Source organism: Notolepis coatsorum (genome assembly GCF_963971535.1).
Source record: "Notolepis coatsorum genome assembly, chromosome: 15".
Lineage (NCBI taxonomy): Eukaryota > Metazoa > Chordata > Actinopteri > Aulopiformes > Paralepididae > Notolepis > Notolepis coatsorum.
The window spans coordinates 82,800,286-82,821,312 of record NC_140179.1 but is presented as its reverse complement, the minus strand read 5'-3'; the positions used below and the strand labels follow the sequence as shown (position 1 = coordinate 82,821,312).

At 45.6% G+C, this 21,027-nt stretch overlaps 1 protein-coding gene across 1 annotated transcript in view; it reads right to left on the bottom strand.

Moving 5' to 3' along the window:
• LOC311241897 (uncharacterized protein) overlaps positions 1–21,027 on the bottom strand; it is a 51,345-nt gene that overhangs the window by 19,832 nt on the left and 10,486 nt on the right. The window contains exons 2-7 of the mRNA XM_084330842.1: positions 13,199–13,401; positions 12,038–12,142; positions 9,847–9,939; positions 9,263–9,373; positions 5,727–5,847; positions 3,432–3,536 (exon numbers count right to left, since the gene is read on the bottom strand). Coding sequence (XP_084186968.1) covers positions 3,432–3,536; positions 5,727–5,847; positions 9,263–9,373; positions 9,847–9,939; positions 12,038–12,142; positions 13,199–13,401 — 738 coding nt within the window. The remainder of the gene's footprint in view (positions 1–3,431; positions 3,537–5,726; positions 5,848–9,262; positions 9,374–9,846; positions 9,940–12,037; positions 12,143–13,198; positions 13,402–21,027) is intronic.

The following is a 21,027-nucleotide window of genomic DNA, read 5'->3' as shown; positions in this document are numbered from 1 at the left end:
GCTCAAAGCACTTCATGAGGGTGGAAGTGAGAGCTACAGGGCGGTAGTCATTCAGGCAGAGGGCTTTTGCTTTCTTGGGGACAGGGACAATGGTGGTCTTCTTGAAATATGTGGAGACTATGGACAGTAGCAGGGATGTGTTGAAGATGTCCGTGAAGACATCTGCCTGCTCGTCTGCACATGTCCGGAGTTCTGCCAGGGATACCATCCGGGCCAGGACCTTTTAAAGGTTTTACACACCTGTGCCCTAGCTAGTTCCAGTGGGCAGGAGTCCTGGGCCCTGTTCCTGAGTTAGCCGGATAATTTTCAGGATAACTTGACTTAAACTAGACCTTTCGGTTCCCTGACGTGCGATTTTCTAAATCACCATTGGCAACAGATCAAAAAGTTTGAACCTGGTCTAGTTTAGTTTAGGTTTAGTTCAGTTAGCTGGATAAACCATGGCCACGCCCCCTCGCAAAGAAATTCCAGCTCCCTTCCTGAAATAATTCTCACAGTCTAGATCCCATTATACCATTCTGAATTATGTTTGTGCTTCGTTTTTCTAGAGGGGGCTTTTGAAATGTAAAATAATATACCTAAAATGCTGATAATAAATCATATTCAGCCTATGGATTTACTTTGTTCTAAATAATGCACGTCATATATACGGCGCTCGCGAGGTGCGATATACACACTATGTGGTTATTTTAATAACGTCGGAGCATTGCAAATGTGAATCCCACGGGGATGTTTTTAATGAATGAAACCTATCGGGCGTTTGGCTCTGATTAGTTTCATATTCTCGGCTGTGGATGTATTTGCGCCCGGATTGTGTTTCATTAAAGCATAAATTGAAGCGTCTTCATGCGTGGATTGAATTACGACTAATCTGAATATGTGGATTGTTGAATTGTGTCACGCACACGTTATTGTGATATTGTAACTGGGATTAAAATGTTTGAGGGATTTGATGACGTGGATGTGACTTGAGAAAATGAATGAGCAATTGCAAGCCTTTGACGTTTTGATGAATGCATTTGAGAAAATGCATTTATCTGTTCAAGCACTGTTAGTGTTATCTGATGATGAACAAGAAGGTGATTAACATGACTGGTGTCACTGGTATAAACCAAAGGTTAATCAATTCAATGCATGTATGGATGATGTCCGAAACAGATTAAAACCTGATTAATAGTGAAACTATATAGCCTCCAAGCCTCTCTGACATGTTATTTCGGGGGTCGCGCCTTGAAAACTTTGGGAACCATGTATTTATATAGTACATGATACCTAAGCACATACAGTACAGATATCCTCATAAGTATCTATTAATTCGTATCAATTAGATACTCTTTGGCTTATTTTTGTCTACTTATTCTGAAAGACGTTGAGACGTTTTTTCGCTAGCAAGATCTCATTCAATTATTCATTCCATTAAGCCTACTGCCAGCAGGCACATTTAAAGAAATATAATCTGATTGATTGGGGTAATGAGGGACTTAAAATTAGCCTATAGATTATGCATTTTAACTCGTCGGCGAGGTTATTGAGCCGTACTGTATTGTACCCATTCTGCAATCTGTTAATAAAGTTTTCAATCAATCAATCAATCAATGCCGTTAGGATTTCAGCGATCGACACCTGTTGTCTTTTCAGGTGAGGCGGCCACGCGCAATTATCCTGAGTATCAAGTCTGGTTAGAATTAACGAGACTGAATCAGCGTTCGAGGAACAGGGAAAGCCTGGATTCAAACATCGGGTTAATTGAATCTGGATAATTGGACTTTTGATCGACTTAGTTGAACCAGGTACGGGGAATAGGGCCCTGGTCTGGTGTGATATCCACAGCAGGGGTGTTGTCCTCAAACCGCGCATAGAAGGTGTTAAGCTGCGGCTGGGTGGCGCAGCGGACATTGCGCTCGTCACCAACGCAAGAGACACTGGGTTCGACTCCGGCTGTCAGCGTTGCGTCCGGCTTGGGCCAGCCGTCATACTAATTCAATTGGCAGAATTAGCGGGTGGAAGTCGATGGGTGGTAATCTGGACGTTGTGGACAGCGACTCCTACAGGTCGGTTGGGGACGCCTGCACAGCAGAGACAGGAAATGGCGGGGGTAGTGTGAGCCTCCCACACGTTACACCTCGCCAATGAGAGTCCACGCTGGCAGGTGAAAAGATGCCACAGGCTGCCTCCTCGTGTACCGGAGGGGACACGTGATGCAAGGCTTCTATCCTCCCTACAACCGGCCAGTGGGGGGCATATGCGAGCAACGTTCAAGACAGGGGAGGGAAAAATTGGCACAGTGGAATTGGGATAGGAGAAAAATAGAAAAAGAGGAGAAAGAGTGGATCAAAAAAAGAAGGTGTTAAGCTCCTCTGGGAAGGAAGCAGACACCTCGACGGAACTGTTATTTTCATATTTCATTTATAGTCTGTGGTTGTTTTTAGTCCAGACCACATGTTTCTAGTGTTAGAGCCATGGTAGTTTGACTCTACCTTGTCCCTGTATTGTCTCTTTGCAGCCTTGATTGCCTTTTGGAGCTGTGATTATTATTATTATTATTATTATTATTATTATTATTATTATTATTATTATTATTATTATTATTAATATTATTATTATTATAATAATTGGGGTTTAGTATTATATTATTATTATTATTGGGGTTTAGTATTACATTATTATTATTAATTATTATTATTATTGGGGTTTAGTATTACATTATTATTATTATTATTAGGGTTTAGTATTATATTATTATTATTATTATTGAGGTTTAGTATTTTATTATTATTATTATTATTATTATTGGGGTTTAGTATTACATTATTATTATTATTATTGGGGTTTAGTATTATAATAATAATAATTATTATTATTATTATTATTATTAATATTATTATTGTTGAGGTTTAGTATTTTAATATTATTATTATTATTGGGGTTTAGTATTACATTATTATTATTATTATTATTATTATTATTATTGGGGTTTAGTATTATATTATTATTATTATTATTGAGGTTTAGTATTATATTATTTTTATTGTTATTATTGTTATTGTTATTGTTATTATTATTATTATTATTATTATTATTATTATTATTATTATTATTATTATTATTATTATTATTATATTGGGGAAATTCTCCTAGAGTAATCCTATGTTAGCCTGCATCAGTATTGTTCAATGCAATACTACATCAATGCATGACACATGTTAAATGATCCATGGAACCCGAACTGCATTGTAATATGGTCCTTTTCAAATAATATTCCCCCAAATAATTAGGTGATAAATGCATATTTGATGTCGTCATTCATTTAGACAACACACTTGTGTATCACATTGTCACAACACATTTAAAAAACATTTCATCTCTATATAATCCCATGGAAATACAATTACATAGAATATTGGCTTATTGTCCAACTCCATCCTTCATACCTGTTGTATTCTCCATAGTGTGTTCATCTTGATCTTTACACATATCTGAAGTCAGTTTAGATGCAAGTGTTGACAGGATGGTGTCTGACTGGAAGGAGAACTGATCTGATGAACAGAAAGCTGTGGTGTTAGTAACACAATTCTGTTTAAGAGTACTAATAGTTACGCATACTTAAGTCCTGTGCCAACCAGCTGGCGGAGTCAGTGGTCCCCGCCTGCTTCAAGATGTCTACCATCATCCCTGTACCGAAGAAACCCTCCCCAACATGTCACAATGACTACAGACCGGTGGCACTCACCTCTGTGGTCATGAAATGTTTCGAGAGGCTGGTCGAGGATCACATTTGTGCCTCCCTCCCCAGTGATATGGACCCTATGCAATTTGCATACAGGACAAACAGGTCCACCGACGACGCGGTCTCCCAGGTACTGCACAGCACCCTCTCTCACCTTGACCGCCAGAAGGGGGGCTATGTGAGACTGTTGTTCATTGACTACAGCTCAGCGTTCAACACCATAGTCCCCACCAGACTGGTGGACAAGCTGATCGAGCTGGGTCTGAGCGCCGCCCTGAGCGCCTGGACTTTCTGAGTGAAAGACCCCAGGCGGTCAGGGTGGGGGGTCAGACCTCCAACACCATCACCCTGAGCATCGGGTCCCCCCAGGGCTGTGTTCTGAGCCCCCTGCTGTACTCACTCTACACACACGATTGTGTGGCCAAGTTCAGCTCCAACTCCATAGTGAAGTTTGCAGACGACACGGTGGTGGTGGGGCTGATCTCGGACAACGACGAGAAGGCCTACCGGGAGGAGGTTGAGGTACTGGAACGCTGGTGCCAGGACAACAGCCTGCTCCTGAACATTGGTAAAACCAAGGAGCTGATCGTGGATTATAGGAGAGGACAGCAGGAGACACACACACCACTGATGATAAACGGGGCTACCGTGGACAGGGTGAGCAGCTTTAAGTACCTGGGGGTCCACATCTCAGAGGATCTGACATGGTCAACACACATAGACACAGTCGTAAAAAAGGCGAAGCAGCGCCTCTACCACCTGAGACAGTTAAGGAAGTTCAGAGTATCGGGGAAGATACTCCAGTCCTTCTACTCCGGAGCTGTAGAGAGCATCTTGACTGGAAACATCACTGCCTGGTATGGAAACAGCACGGCAGAGGACAAGAAGGCCCTACAGAGAGTGGTGCGCTCAGCCGAGCGTACCACGAGTATTGCACTACCTCCCCTGCAGGTTCTATACAACAAGAGGTGCAAAGCCAGAGCCTGCAGAATAATGAAAGACCCTTACCACCCCAATAACAGCCTGTTCCAGCTGCTGAGGTCAGGCAGACGCCTGCGAACCCCAGCTACTAGGACAGAGAGGCTTCGGCTCAGCTTCTTCCCCCAGGCCATCAGAGCATTGAACACTGAACACTGAGTGCCACAGAACACTGAACTCTCCACACACAAGCACACATGAGCACACACACGACATGCACGCTGTGCACGCTCGCACACTAGCAGCCACTTTAACATGAGCAGGCACACACTCATGCTGCACACGCCCACACTTATGGCCACAAAGGAAAGGTCACTTTAAAAATAGTATAGCAACAGTAACAGTGTATTGCACTACCAAAGGACCTTGCATGTCCTACATGCTCTGTAAATAACTATGTACAGATACCGAGATGTCCCACTATGTTACCTGTTTATTGCACAATGTTGTTTTTATTGGATTCTATTATATGTTGTACTACTGTATTGCACATCTTTGCGGGCAAGACCACCCGCATTTCATTGTATACTTGTATGCCGTGACAAATAAAACTCTTGACTCGACTTGAATAGTACTGGTGTTGCTTCTGAATGAAAGACAGTTCAGTTCAGTTAATTTTTATTTTGGATATTGGACAGATAACAATGGTCATTCCATAAATCGCCAACGTTTTACCAGCTGCTATTCATATTGTCACAATATGAAACAATGTGATATAGTAGTGATATATGGATAGTCGTTGAATTGACTACACATTAATGAAAAATGATCACTATATTCTGTAGTTGCCCCCAGAGTCAGCAGGCAGTGAGTGGGCTGAGAGCTGACCATTCCTGGCTACAGTATCACTCTCACACAGAGGAGGAAGCAAGTGGTGCAGGAGCCAGTGAGACAAAAGCCTGGTGAGGCTGGATTTCTGCCAACCATGCAACCTATACAGCAACATGAAGTTTTTAGCTGCATGTGTTAATTTCCTCCAGGTAAGAGTTATTTTTAAATTAAACAGGGAAAAGGTTCTTACTTTTTTTCAGCTTTTTATGTCGTCTATGATCCTGCAAAATCATCTTCAGATCTTCAGGGTCTGAGAAACATTGCTCAACTTCATCGGATTCGAGAAGAACGGGGGAGGAACTGGACACTATCTGAAAAAGATGGAATGATGTTATTAATATAATTCTGGGATGGCCGAAAGGCTGCGCTGATGTTATTAATATAATCCTGGGACGGCCGAAAAACTGTGCTGATGTTATTAATATTGTAGCGACCCTGGTTGGGACCAACTGTTCACTGAGTGGGGGTGTTTAACTGTCAATCACTCATGGCCCACTAAGCTTGGGGCTGCTTGTGGTCAAGTCCAAGGTGCCTTGGGGTTGGCGGGTCCATGGGTGAGGGGCAGGGGCTAAGGGTATAAGAGAGTGGTACACTTGAGAGCGTGGTCTCTTGGTGGGAATGGCGTCTCTTGGTGTCGGACTGTGAACGGAGCAACACGTCTCTTGGTGTCGGACGGAGGAAAGAAGCAACACTTCTCTTGGTGGTTGGCGTCTCTTGGTGTCGGACTGTTAAACAGGGCCTGACAGAGAGCGAAGCAACCAACGGAGCAACATGTAACCGGTAGCTTCGCATAGCTAACCGTAGCCTAGCGTAGCTAACCGGTATGCGTCAACACTTCAGGCAACCAACTTGCGTTCAGCGTTTCTCTGATTGGCCTGGAGGCCCATGTGACCGCGGCAGAGCGAGAGAGCGGCAGAGCGTAAATAGGCTGCATTCTATTGCCATGCTCTGCGACAAACTCTAACCTTAACCAACTCCGAAAGAATGCCTAAACTTAACCCTTCTAACCTTAACCAACTCCGAAAGAATGCCTAAACTTAACCAACTCCGAAAGAATGCCTAAACGTAACCCTAACCTTAACCAACTCCGAAAGAATGCCTAAACTTAACCGGCGAAAGAAAGACGTTTATATAGAGGCGATAAATTAATTAAACGTAAAAAAAAAAAAAAAATAAAAAATTGAAGTGATTCGAACTTGTCACCAACTGGACCGCAGGCTCCACAGCAAACTGGCGAACGAGTTGAGCTAACCGTCGATGTTAAAACAGGGGGGATTGCGTGCGGCAACCTGCGCGCCGCTGCGCTCTGCCGCTCCGCCGTTCCGCTCTGCCGCTCCGCCGTGCTAGGCGCAAGTTGTTTGCTTGAAGTAATGAAGCAACCGGTATGGTGTTACTGGAGAACGGAGTACATGCTAACTGTAGCTTAGTGTAGTAATATAATCCTAGGATGGCCGAAAGGCTGCAGTGATGTTATTAATAATCCTGGGACGGCCAAAAAACTGTGCTGATGTTATTAATATAATCCTGGGACGGCCACAAAGCTGATGATATTAGGAAAAAGAGTGGAGGAGAGGAGAGAAACTAGCGTGACCGTAAATTACAGAAGACGCAGTAGAGACTCTTCATTTTCACAATGAGATTAAATTAAACAAATGCACATAAATTAGGAAAATAACATAAATAAAATATTTATGGCGTGGTGTCCCGTTGGAGGGGGGGGGGGGCAATGGTAGGGGAAACACCGGGTCTACCTTCCAGCCCTACAATGTGCAATCAGTAAGACATTTTTATTATGACATTGTTCTATACACAACTTGCGACTTGTGATATGTATATTTTCAACTAGTGTTGTGGTTCCACTCATCTTTCAACTGCACAATTCTGATGTATTTTAAACACAGCTCACAGGAATTGAGTGACCTCAGTTCCTTTGGTTCGTTACCTGTGAAATGTCTGGTCTTTGTGAAACCGGTCTTATTTGACATGCCCTGAGTGGGAGTCGAACCTCGGTCTCCCGCGCTGCGGGCGACATCGCAGACCACTATACCAAGAGGTGAATTCACTTCTTGGTAATGTGTCTGTATGCCTTTTAACAGCTTCAGTGCCAGCCTCCGTGTCCTATTTACCCCCCTTGAGTGCCACCACCCACTTCAATGATAGCGCTCTCATATTTGCGAACGCATAAACTACATCTTAAATTATGTGTCTAATCTGGCCGTCGCTTATCAATAACTTGTTTGCAGTCAACATTGTCGAAACGGATTGTTTTTTTAATCTGTTCATTTCCGTTTTATACCATTTTGAAAAACGCTCGTTTCTTGAAACTTCCAGAAGATTTCAGAAGATTCTGTGATAAACGCCCTTTACTGTAATACACAAAACACGTTGTCATCTTTCGGCCTACCGTACTTTTCGGACTATAAGCCGCAGCTTTTTCCCCCATTTTTCGACCCTGCGGCTTATATAACGGTGCGGCTTATATGTGGACGAAACCCGAAAATCGAAATATTGCTTTTTTTACTGCAGTGAAATGTTATTTATCTGTTTCCTTATTTGCTAAACTTAATACAAATGAGTTAATTCTTGTTATTTGTCCGACAGTATTGTGTCCCAATGGGAGTCATTCTCTGTAGAGGTGGGAACTTAAAGCTCAATATAAGAACGGCCTTATAATATTATAAGAACATGCACCACGACCCACAGAATCGAGAAAGAGCAATCAATCTGTCAATCCTTTCCGTGTCCGGGCCGGGTGAAGTTTCCCGTGTTGAGTCAAATTAAGCCGCAGTCTCCACTCCTTACATATGGTAATTAAACATTAAAACACATGCGGCTTATAGTCCAGTGCGGCTTATATATGTACACATCATTCAATTTAGCTGCTGCGGCTTATAGTCAGGTGCGGCTTATAGTGCGAAAAGTACGGTATTTATGAATCGTTTTCAAATAAACGCTAGATTATCGATAGTATATGTGTACTTATGCACGCTATAGAAGCGGGCTGAAAAATCGATTATCTTATTTCCTGATCAGCATACACACACACACACACACACACACACATAGGGCCCACGTTGATATCTGTGAAAAAAGCTCTGATTATCCTAAAACTGGTCAAATAGATTCCTTACCTCAGATCAGATGTTCTCCAAAAAGATTATTCCAATTCCTGATCGCCATTCCAAATATCGATCGCGTTTATTGATCCAACGCTGGGTGGTCGAAACACTGATTCCACGCTGTTCTGATGGTCCAGAATGAATCCGATCGTCTCGGGTGACTTGCCTGAGAAGTAAAATGAGGAAGCAGGATTTTTTTTCCCCCATGCTTTTCATTCAGTCTAATCCAATGGGGTGCAGTACCACAGGGAGAGACGATAGGGGCGGTATTGTCCCAATGCAGCTCAGAGAGAGTTCCAGTGGTAACGGGAGGCTAGATTGAATGAAATATGAATGGAAATCGCTAATAAAAAAAAACTATTAAAAACGAGATCTCTCGTCTCTCTGGCACTCAACGGTTGGCATGAACTAACGAGTTATCTCGTCGTTGGCACTGAAAGTGTTAAGGGGGAGTGAGTTTACTTGCAGTACCGCTACGTGCCACAGTCACTTCACAACACTTGAAGTCCATCGTGACTGTGGATATACTCACGGACCTCCGTTACATTTGGTTCCTGCATAACGTTACCTGTGAAACATCTGGTCTTTGGTTCCTGTAGAACGTTACCTGTGAAAAACTTGGCACTGGCAGGAACTCCTCCAGTCTGGAGAGGAACTCCCACACCAGGATTTGTAATGCTGTGTCAAAACGGGCACCATACTGGACTGGGAACACATCCTTCATAGAAAAGAACAAAACATATACTGTATATTATTATTAACAATAATAATGATTACTGTACTTATTATTATTATTATTATTATTATTATTATTATTATTATTATTATTATTATTATTATTATTATTATTATTATTATTATTATTATGATAATATAGTTTGTCTTCTTCTGGGGCAACAGTGGCTCAGGAGGTAGAGCGGCCGTCTGGTAGTCAAAAGATTCCCTGTTCGATTCCCACTCCTCCCAGGCAGCGTGTCGAAGTGTCCTTGAGCAGGACACTTAACCCCTAACTGGTCCTGATGAGCAGGTTGGCACCTTGCATGGTTGCCTCCGCCATCGGTGTGTGAATGTGTGAGTGAATGGGTGAATGTGAGGAACACATTTTTTAAAGCGCTATATAAATGCACCATTTACCATTTGACACAGAATATACAATCGTGGATAGTGGGAATACTTTGGAGTAAATCTTACCTCAAAAAAGTGCTTCCTCTCAGACGAGTCAGAAAGCAGTGTTTGGACCAAATCCAGAAAGTTCATCTTAGAAACTTCAACCTCCTCTCCACCCTAACGACACAGAAGAACATTCATTAAAGCATTACATCACGCGCAGGAGTGGGTTATAGCAGGGGTTCCCAAAGTGGGGGTCGCGAGCCGCCGCGGGGGGGGGGTCGCCAGATGATTTAAAAAAATATATATATATCCAAACGATTTTTTTAGTTTTTTTTTATTCAGTCAGGCCACTGAACTGGCCAGGCCAGTGTTTCTAGTTGCAGCAGCGCAATAGTTAGATAACCTAGGTGGGGAACAACCAGGAGATCACTGCAACTCACACAAGTTGGAGAACTATCTCTCTCTCTCTCTCTTGCTCTCACACACACACACAAAGGGAGCCGCATGTGATTGGTGGAGGCGGGACCCTTACAAAAAACTGTTGTTGCTAATCATTGACACATGCTAGCCTGTAATAATCCCCCCCAGAGAAATCTACTTTGCATTTGATATATTGTAAATATATGCCATCACACACACTGGCATTTAAAGGGTTAGAATTATAAAATGAATATGTGGTGTTATGATCAGGGCTGAAGTTGAATAAAAGATTGTATTTTTTTCAATCTGACATTACAAAAAAACTGAAAATCCATCTAAATCAGTGTTGTTGCTAATCATACATATGCTAGCCTGTTTTTTAACAATAATTTGTGATGCCATCACAAACACTGGCATTTAAAGGGTACAAATAAAAAAAATCCTGCACCAGAATGCAGGAAATGAATTCTTTGTAACAAAGAAATTCCTGGTGGGGGACCCCCAGACCCCCTGCTTAAAAAGTGGCCTGACTGGGGCTATATTTTGCACTATATTTCCTGGCCTGAATGATTTCCCCAGTCCGGCCCTGGTTAAAAGCCTCCAATGCTTATTAGTGTGTGTGCGTTTGAACGTTTGCATGTCTCAACCATACATTTCCATTATAAAAATAAAAATTAAATAAAATTATATGTATATATATATTTATTTTTATTTTACCTCCTATAATAGTGGGGGTCGCGGCTCTCTGACACCGTTATTTGGGGGTCGCGGCCTGAAAAGTTTGGGAACCCCTGTTCTATAGAAGCAGCTGGGAGGTGCGCTGTTTTAAGTGAGCGTGGATTATTGAATTGATTGATTGCAAATTTTATTACTGTCCGCCTCGTTTCCAACTGGTTAAGCTTGGCGACTCTTTCGAAGTCGCTCTCTTTCGAAGTTGGTTAAGGTTAGAGTTTGGAATCAGGGCTGGTGGTCTATCGCCCTGCTCTAAAGACAAACTCTAACCTTAACCAACTTCGAAAGAGAGCAACTTCGAAAGAGTCGCCAAGCTTAACCAGTTGGAAACAAGGCGGACAGTAATAAAATTTGCAATTAATCAATCAATCAATCAATCAATCAATTTGCGCGATTTTTATTTTGTTCCACAATGACTCATGACCCACTAATTACATAATCCAATATTGTGTAAGAAACTAACACATTCGCCGTGACAGAATCGTTTTTCATTTAGTCTTTATGACCCTATCAACATATCCTTTCGTAACGTTTACTGTCCGCCATCTTGCTTTCACTTCTAAAAACGTGCACGGCGGATTGATAGTAATTCGGTTGTGGGCGGGTCCTGGGACCAAGAGCGTGGGGTTATGACAAATACCCATGTGTAACTTGACTGTTTCAGCCAATCATAATCGAGAAATTTGCATGCCATTGTATAAATTGAAACATCCACCTCTTCCTCTCCACCCTGATGACACAGAAAAACATTACTATCATGCACTTTGCCACTAAATAATCTTCCCTGCCTATATTACTACCTACTATGCTAATTATGTCTTCACTACTATGCACTCAAGACTGTAGCACCAAAGTTTCAACACTGTTTGATAAACATCGTTACTCAGCTGAAAGACTTGTACCCTTCCTGCTGACCTGACATGTGTACATAACTTGTAAGTCTGGAGTAAATGAAAAAACAAAATAAAAAAAAGTGGGGAAAAGTTTAATATTTACGATATTTTATATCTACATTTTGCTACATTTAGTACAATTTATACAGGCTGACCAACAGATATAGAATGTATGAATGAATGGCAGCAAGACAGACAGACGCTGTAATCTACAGATGTTAAACTACCTCTTCTTGCATGCAGTTTGTTGTCCACTGACGGAGAGTGTTTATGTTGTCCTGGATGGCCTGAGGGTCAAATGTCTCCACTCTCTGCAACAACTCCAGGGTGAGCTGAGGAACACAAACCATTAGATGAACCATTCGCTTTTGGCTAGTTATTATCCTTCACTGAACACTTATCACAATGTGTGTGTGGGTGTGTGTGTTGGGGAGTAGATTTAGTTAAAGGTCCTGTGTCTTATAAATGGCCTTTTCCAGTGTTTAGCATTGTTTCCTAGCAATGGGGGATTATATCAATGTGGTCTGTGTCGCTAATCCTCATTTTGACTCATCAGTTTAGTCTCGAGTTCACGAGATCCTCCCTCACTCAACTAAGCCGTTCTGATTTGACTGTTTTGCTGACGTGAATAAGGCACTGGTTGTAGTCACCGCCCACATCGCTCAACAACAGAGCGAGTGGAATTACTTCCTCAAACGGGTTGCGCGGGTGCCGAGGGAGAGAGGGATACGGAGTAACGGGAGCATTTACTAGCATTTACCTCTCTCTCCGTCACTCGTCTCGGAGCCATTTACACACAAACCCAACTGTGTGTGTGTTTTCGGGACGCATCTCTCCTCTCTCTCTGTCACTCGTCTCAGAGCCATTTACACACAAACGCAACTGTGTGTGTGTGTGTGTGTTTTGTGTGTGACGCATCTCTCCTCTCTCTGTCTGTCTGTCTGTCTGTCTGTCTCTCTCCCTCCCTCTCTCTCGCTCGCTTGTTCTCTCTCTCGCTCTCTCGTATGTATCACGCTGTGTGGGTGACCGTCTCTCAAAGCACTTCTGCAGCCTGAAATCCTGAGGTAGAAAAATGATGCTTTTGAGTACTTCATTAGAAATACAAAACAATTTATTCTTTTGAAAAAAACCTTTACAGATGTGTTCCATAGACTCACAGGAATTGTGTAAAGTTGCCCAAATAGTGCAAGGAATAGCAAGACATGGGACCTTTAAACTACGATCCAACTACTGCAAGTATTGCAACATGGCAGCAGCTAGTAAGGGAGTAAACATCCCTATAATATCATGGAACTACACGTATATAACCAATATACACCTCTAGTCTAAAACCAGGTGGGTCTAAAGTTCAGACGTTTAGACTCCAAACGTCCCCTCTGTTGTCTTACCCGTGCTCTCAGTCCAAGGATGAGCTGAGCTCTCTGCCTGAAACTCAGAAGCTCTGGAACCATCTGTGTCACCAAACTGATGAACTCTGCCAGTTTTCCATACTGGTCTACACAGCGCTGCTGGGCCACCTGCCACATATATGCAGACTTCAGGCGTACTGGTGCAACCAGGAGACGCATGGACGACAGCGGGAGATTAAGGTCTGCAAATAATTAAATAATTAAATTAAACTGGAATAGTAGACTGTGGTTCAAGAATGAGATTTGTAGCTAAGTGATCTCATGTCTAGACCGGATGACTTTAATCTAACAGAGATGACTAGGAGGGCTCAGGGGCGGAATCAACTGCACTTGAACACACATATAGTAGACATTGTGGCTGACCTGGACTCCAGTTTCACCATAGAAGAAATTAATCAAGCTATACAATCATTCCCAAGTGGAAAGGCCTCCTGTGAAACACCATGATATCAAATAGGCATCTTGGTTCATGTAGTTTTCTTTTGTTATTTGAATTACAATTGTGTATTTTCCTTTATTTTTGTTTTTCTTTTGACACATTCCATAGTACAGACACTTATTTTGTGCTCTTTTATGTAATTCTAATTATTCTAATTACTAGTTTTCCAGTACTTTAATTTTCCAGTATGTGGGATATTTTCTGAAAGTGCTCATGACTGAATTGTTGAGAATAACTAGTTTCAAAATGATGAGGGATTCTTATTATTAACTCATCCAGCGCCATCGCTTAACACTTTCAGTGCCGTTCACGTATAACTACGCTTCTGTCGTCCAATCGTTGAGTGCCGGAAACGTAGATCTACGTTTCTGTCACGGACTCACGGTATTTATTTTATTATCTATATCCATTCATAATTCAGCGGGGCACCTTGTGCATACTGTTCCGAGTGTGTCTGAGCTGGCAACGGTATTATACCGCCCTCTAACGCTTTCGGCCAGTAATGCACCCGGTTAGAAACGGGTTTGTTTATTTTCTATACTGAGCTGCGGTGTGGGGGCGGGTCCTAAACACTCCGGGAAAAACACATGCTTCTAGGGATGGCTTGGACAACTGACCCCGCCCGCCCGTTGAAGAGCAATGCCCAATAACGTCGGAGGCACGATCGCTGTGGATAACTGGAATGGCGATGAGATTATTGGATTCTTTTTTTCCCCATTACTTCAGAGACCAGGTAAGGACACTGTTGTGAAGGATCAGATTAAACCGAATATATATATTTATTTATATATATATATTTAATTGTATTTGTATATCGTTTGATATCCCCTGTATATTCCTTGTACAATATGCACTGAATATCCCTTTAGTCTACTAAACAGCCCATAATAGTTTCATTCTACCATTGGACGAGAACCTGGCGCCAGGTTGCCATACCCCTAGGTCCAAGTTCAATCGTGCCGCTCAACATGTCGTGGCAAGCCCCGGTTCCGCGCAGGAATATGTCGGGCGAAATACGAATGGTACTATTTGTTCATAGCGCATATATATATGGCGCAAGTAAAGTAGAATCTTCTTTTTAGTCCAGTTCCTTACCCTCCAACAGAGTGACAGACGCAAAGCCTCCCCACAACGCACGTGTGGTGTAGTAAGGCCTACTTGGCCTCAGAATAGGCATTGAGATATCGTGTAGATTAATAGTTGAATAGTCATAGTTTGGCACTATACCGTCGAGTTGGACGTATTCTATTAAGCTAATAATAGTCTATTTATGTATGGTGCATCGTTCGGTTAGAGTTCTAAAGTTATCAGTACCCCCATCGTTCCTGACGTTATCTGGACGCTTAACCAGGCTGGGCAGACCCCTAGTGGTGCTTGCATCCGAGGAGCTCCGGGCCAGGGCGACTGGACCTGTATATTGGATTACTCTACCCGGACGACGGCGAGCCTTCCACGGCTTGGATTATGCTTTGGGTGCTTTGATTCTTCCATGGATAAAGGCCAACACTGCGGAGTGTTGGAACTACCCCCCGGAGAGGACTCCAGGTGAGACGGCGCTCTACACCAGTGAGGTCGCCTCACGTCTCTCCGTTGTGGACCGGCAGCTACCGTCCACAGAGGGTCCAGCTGTATTCGTCTGCGGACCGAGGTTCTGTGGGCACCGTGTTCAAGACTTTGAATTCTCCCAAGACACCGTCGGCCAGATGGGATACCGCCAGCGGCTTCTCTAACCCCACCGTCCTACTGTCTTACAACCAGCGGGACCCCCCCCCCCCCCCCTTAGTGTATCCAGCTATAATCATTTAAGTACCATCGCTATAGTTTCCTAAATATCCAGGTTGTATACTTACTCCCTGCGTAACCAGAGATTGGACATTCAATGTTGATTTACCTACGAATACTCATTTGCCATAAAAGTGCATATTTCAAATCATAAATGTAAACAAGTGAACGTTGTATATACCTTTTGCTATATTAAACCTTCGATTTGGTACATTTGTGTGGATTCGTTTCATCAGGTGGGAAAGTGTTCATCATACTTATATCATGTACTGGATGGCCAGAAGTTAAAGTACAAGAGGTAGTGGTATTAAATACCATATCTAACAATACAGTCAGGGAATTGTACCCCTCAGTTACAATTGGTCCTTCGAGCCGGAGGGTAACTAGTGTAATATTAATATAGTGTTATTAATATTGAAATGGCCTATGATGAACACTCCACGAAACGATCCTCCTAACCTAGAACGCCCGCGGCGCAGACGACAGACACCTCAGTACTTAGAGGCTTACACTGTCAGTCAACTACCTAGCCTTCGACAAACCGTAAACGCGGTAAAAGTAGAAAGTAAAATTATGTCTGACCTTAACGACCAGGTTCCCCCGACCACAGAGGCCCTAGTAGGTCCTAATGTAACTGACCAAGCTCACGGTGGGGACCAGGAGGGAGCGGACATGCCTTTACCCCCCGCCACTACCCAAGAAGTAGTCCCCGACCAGCCCCGGGAGGAAGACGACCCTACAGAGAGAGAACTCTGCACGGAAGAAGAGGAGGAGAGCGCCGAGGAAATAGAGCTCCAGGACTCCCCAACGAGTACCCCCAGGAGCGGCTCACGCAGGAGCGGCTCACCTCCACAACCGCCTTCCCCCAGCGAAGCGGAGAGGATGCTACAACAGGCGTTCCTCGTCAGCCTGACAGCCTCTACCGAACGCGATCGACTCCAAGCGCAGACGCTTAGCGAGCGCGAACATTTTACCATTGAAAGAGACCGTCTCCAAGCACAGGCGCTTAGCGAGCGCGAACAACTCCAAGCGCAACAACGGAGCGAAGAAGAGCGCACACGCCTGGAGATGAGATGCCTTCAGACAGAAGAGAATATGGCAAGAGACCGGGCCGACGCCCAACGCGCCGCTGCCGGTGCCCAAAGAGAAGCAGATCTCACCAAGCGCGAAGTCGAGCGCGACAAGTTACAAGCGCAGCTAATTGAGCAGCTGATCCGCAAGGCAACACCCTCTCCCTCCGCCAGGGGTTCAAGGAACTCGTCGAGACAACAGTCAAGGGCAGCGTCTCCTCAACGAGCAAGCGACCCTGAACTTGACCAACAGACCGAGTCTATACCCCCCGCAGACCCCCTTCACAGACCGGTCCAAGCGAGACCCAGCTACAAGGAAGGAGCGGCATACACTGCGGAGAAGCTAAATAAACGATTACAGGATCTGGAAGATCTGATAGAGGAAGAAGAGGGAGAGGAGGAGAACCAAGCCCGACGACAGCACAGTACTCCACCGGACCAGGAGGTCCCATACAGTCCAGGCTATACCCCCGCGGCGCTGCGCTACAGACCCCCCGACTCTATTCACGGGTGAACACGACGCACGACCAGCCCCGAGGAATAGCACCTGGACCAGCAGGCCATGGTACCCTGTCAGTACCAGCCCACAGCGAGGCGCAAGAGGGGACTCGCCCAGGAGGTCTCTCCCCCAACGCTCGCCGATGTATCAGCCATCCACGGCGTCATACATTGCCACGCCGTCATTTCCAGACTTCGCCTATGAGAGTCGAGCACAGTACACGGAGCTCCGGATGTGCTTAGAGACAATGATGGTGGATGTCGCTGATGAACGCCACAAGTATGCAATATTACTGAAGCACCTGAAAGTACCGCGAGCGCACAATATAGCGCTAGCCTATGCCACCTCTTCGACACCATACACAGCGGCCCTAGCGGCGCTGGACCAGAGATATGGACGTATATGGGATTACGTAATCCAAGAGATAAGGCATATTGATCGCCTACCCCCAGCCACGGACAATCGCTCATTAGACGACCTGTCAATCAAAGTGCAGTCCCTGGTAGGGATGCTGGGAGCGGAACGGGAAAAGGGCATGCATGAGCTATACGCCAACTCTAACGTCGAGAGGATTTTGGAGAAGCTGCCACCCGCAAGACAGGAGCGCTTTAGGCGGCAGAGAGATTACCGGGATCCCAACGGCCCCGAGCCATCCCTCCTTGATCTAGCCGACTTCCTGGCGAGAGAAGTCAGCAGCTTACGACTAGACACCTTCGGGCGGAGCACGCCAAGCTCCAGAGAGGGACCCAGGAGAATAAATGATGGAAGAAGATCGGTGACTGTCATGCACCAATCAGAGTCAGTACCGAGCAGTAAGAGTCACAGCACCCCCTCGAGAAAAGAGAAGTGGAAGATAGCGTGTCCCTACTGTGAGAAAGAACACTGGCTGTCACAATGTGACCTATTCACAAAGATGAATGCAGAAGAAGTGAGTCAATGGATAAAGTCCAACCGGCGCTGTTATCGATGTGCGCGGCCACACATGGCAGCCGAATGCCGCCTAAAGAAAAGGTGCAGCCGGTGCGATGGAGCCCATCTAGATATACTACACGATAGTAACAGAAGACAGCCTCCACCTGCACCACGGAGCGGCACCAAGGCAAGTGTCATGTACATTGACCCCGCCAGCAGCAGCGGCGCCCAAGTGCTCTTAAAGGTAGTCCGTGTGACATTGAGCTACCAAGATAAAGTCATGGACACTTACGCCGTCCTTGACGACGGGTCAGAGAAGACCCTTCTGCTCGCGTCCGCTGCGGCCCAGCTGGGACTGCGGGGGAGCAAGAACGAAATGACGATTCGGACAATAAGAAGAGATTTAAAGACGATAAAGGGCGAGAATGTCTCCTTCACTATCGCAGCAAACGGGCAGCCAGAGCGACGGTACAAGATTACAAATGCTTTCACCAGCCAAGAAATAGGACTATCGCAGTACACCTACCCTGTCACCAAGTTGATGGATAAATATGTGCACCTGCGCCAATTACCTATCCCGCTCATAGACGGCGCTACCCCGACCCTGCTGATAGGCTCCGACCATGCAGAACTCATAGTCCCGATTGACCGGGTCCATACAGGACCCCGAGGCTGTCCTGCAGCAGTCGAGACCCGCCTAGGGTGGACCCTACAAGGCCCCCTCGCTAAATCTCTCAACCGAACAGCAGCCACTAGCTGCCTCCACTCCAGAACGACAGAAGAAGACACCACTCTCCTGCAGCATGTCGAGAGGCTATGGACACTAGAGACAATGCCCTTTAAGAATGAAAAGAAAGATATTCGTTCTAAAGAAGACATTTACGCCATCAACCTACTCGAGCAGGGGACAAAGAGAGTCACAGTCGGCGGAGTGATGAGATACGCAACTCCACTCCTGAGGCGAGAGGGAATGCCCACCTTTCACGCAAAGAAAGACGCCACGGAGCGCTATCTATTGAACACGGAGCGGCGCCTAGCCAAAGACCCCGCTCAAGAGAGTGTGTACCGCGCTGAGATTGAGAAGCTAATCACAGCGGGACACGTAACAAAGATTGACATTAAAGAGGCCGATCAGACGACCGAATCATGGTACGTGCCGCATCACAAGGTCCATCACAACGGCAAGGATCGCATTGTGTTTAACTGCAGCTACCAGATCGGATCCCAAAATCTGAATAAAGAGCTCTTGCCCGGCCCCACACTCGGCCCCTCCCTACTAGGCGTGCTACTGCGCTTCCGCCAGGACAAGGTGGCTATCAGCGGGGATATCAAAGGGATGTTCTTGCAGGTGAGACTAGTAGAGGAGGACAAGCCCCTGCTGCGGTTCCTATGGAGAGAGAGGATCGGAGATGAGAACCCAGCCATCTACCAGTGGGAAGTACTCCCCTTCGGAACCACATGCAGCCCGTGCTGTGCTACATTTGCACTACAGAAACACGTCGCAGAGGACCCAACAGCAGATGAAGAGGTCCAACACAGTGTGAAGAACAGTTTCTACGTGGACAACTGTTTACAAAGCGTTTCGACTCAAGAAGAAGCCGAGGCTCTCCTAATCAAGTTACGCGCCTCCCTGATCAAAGGCGGCTTTGATCTCAGGCAGTGGGCCAGCAGTGACCCGCACGTATTGCGCAGCCTCTCCCCCGCGGACAAGGCTGCCAGCCGCGAGACCTGGATGGCGACAATCCCAGGAGAAGCCCAAGAAATGACACTAGGACTAGTCTGGCGCTTCAAAACAGACTCGCTCCACTATAGACACAAACCCTTGGCTCCAGAGCAGGGAAGGTCGACGGCGATACCGACCACCAGACGGAGTGTGTACAGAACACTCGCCAGACAATATGACCCGTTGGGATGTATTCTACCTTACACCACCAGGGCAAAGATGATTGTACGAGCACTATGGGACAAGGACCAGGGCTGGGACGACCCAATACCCGCACACCTTGCCTCAACATGGAGAGAGTGGGAGACGGAACTCCGCTCACTCCCAGGCGTCAATATACGCCGCAGCTACTTCCCATCCACAGTGAGGCCAGAGACATGCGAGATTGATCTACACGTCTTCAGCGACGCCTCCGAAGTAGCCTATGGATCGGTGGCTTACTTGCGTGCCCAAGAGAAGGGAGGAAAGATACACACTGCTTTCATCCTGGCTCGCTCAAGAATAGCCCCCCGAAAGCAACAATCTATCCCGCGTCTAGAGCTCTGCGCAGCCCTCGCAGGAGCGCATCTAGCCACGTTAATCCAACGTGAACTCACCATTCCGGTGCACAGAACAATCTTGTGGTCAGATTCCACGACAGTACTCACATGGATCAAGTCTGATTCATGCAGATACAAAGTCTTCGTGGGAGTCAGAGTCACCGAGATTCAAGAGTTAACAGAAGCAGCGAGCTGGCGGTATGTGGACACCAAACACAACCCAGCTGACGTCATCACCCGGGGAATGTCTCTGGATGACCTAACCCGTCGCAACATCTACAGTGACGGACCAGAATTCCTCAAGCTCCCGGAAGGAGATTGGCCTACGCCCACCCCGCGGGAAGCAAGTAACGAGGAGGCTGAGAACAAGAAACCTATGTTCTGTGGACTGAGCACAGTCGCCTCCACAGACCCCAACATAGATGACTGCATTACCCTAGCGAGTGCGCAGCAAAGAACATTCCTGCGGCACCACCCAGAGATTCAGTCCACCACTGACATGTCAGCAGCTGACTACGAAGAAGCAGAACTTCTTCTACTACAGCGAGCCCAGAGAGACTCGTTCCCCAATGAGCTAGACTGTCTACAGGGAGGAAACCCCGTCCCATCAGACAGCAGACTGATTCACCTGGCACCAGAGAGTGACGCCCATAATCTCATCAGAGTGGGTGGTCGCCGGCGGAGAGCCCCCGATCTACCAGATGACATTAAGTACCCGATCGTCTTGAACAGCCGACACAAGGTCACAGAGCTGATCATAAAGAAATACGACGAGGATGTACACCACGCAGGAGCAGAGAGAGTCTTCGCGGAGATCAGACGTCGTTATTGGATATTGCAAGGG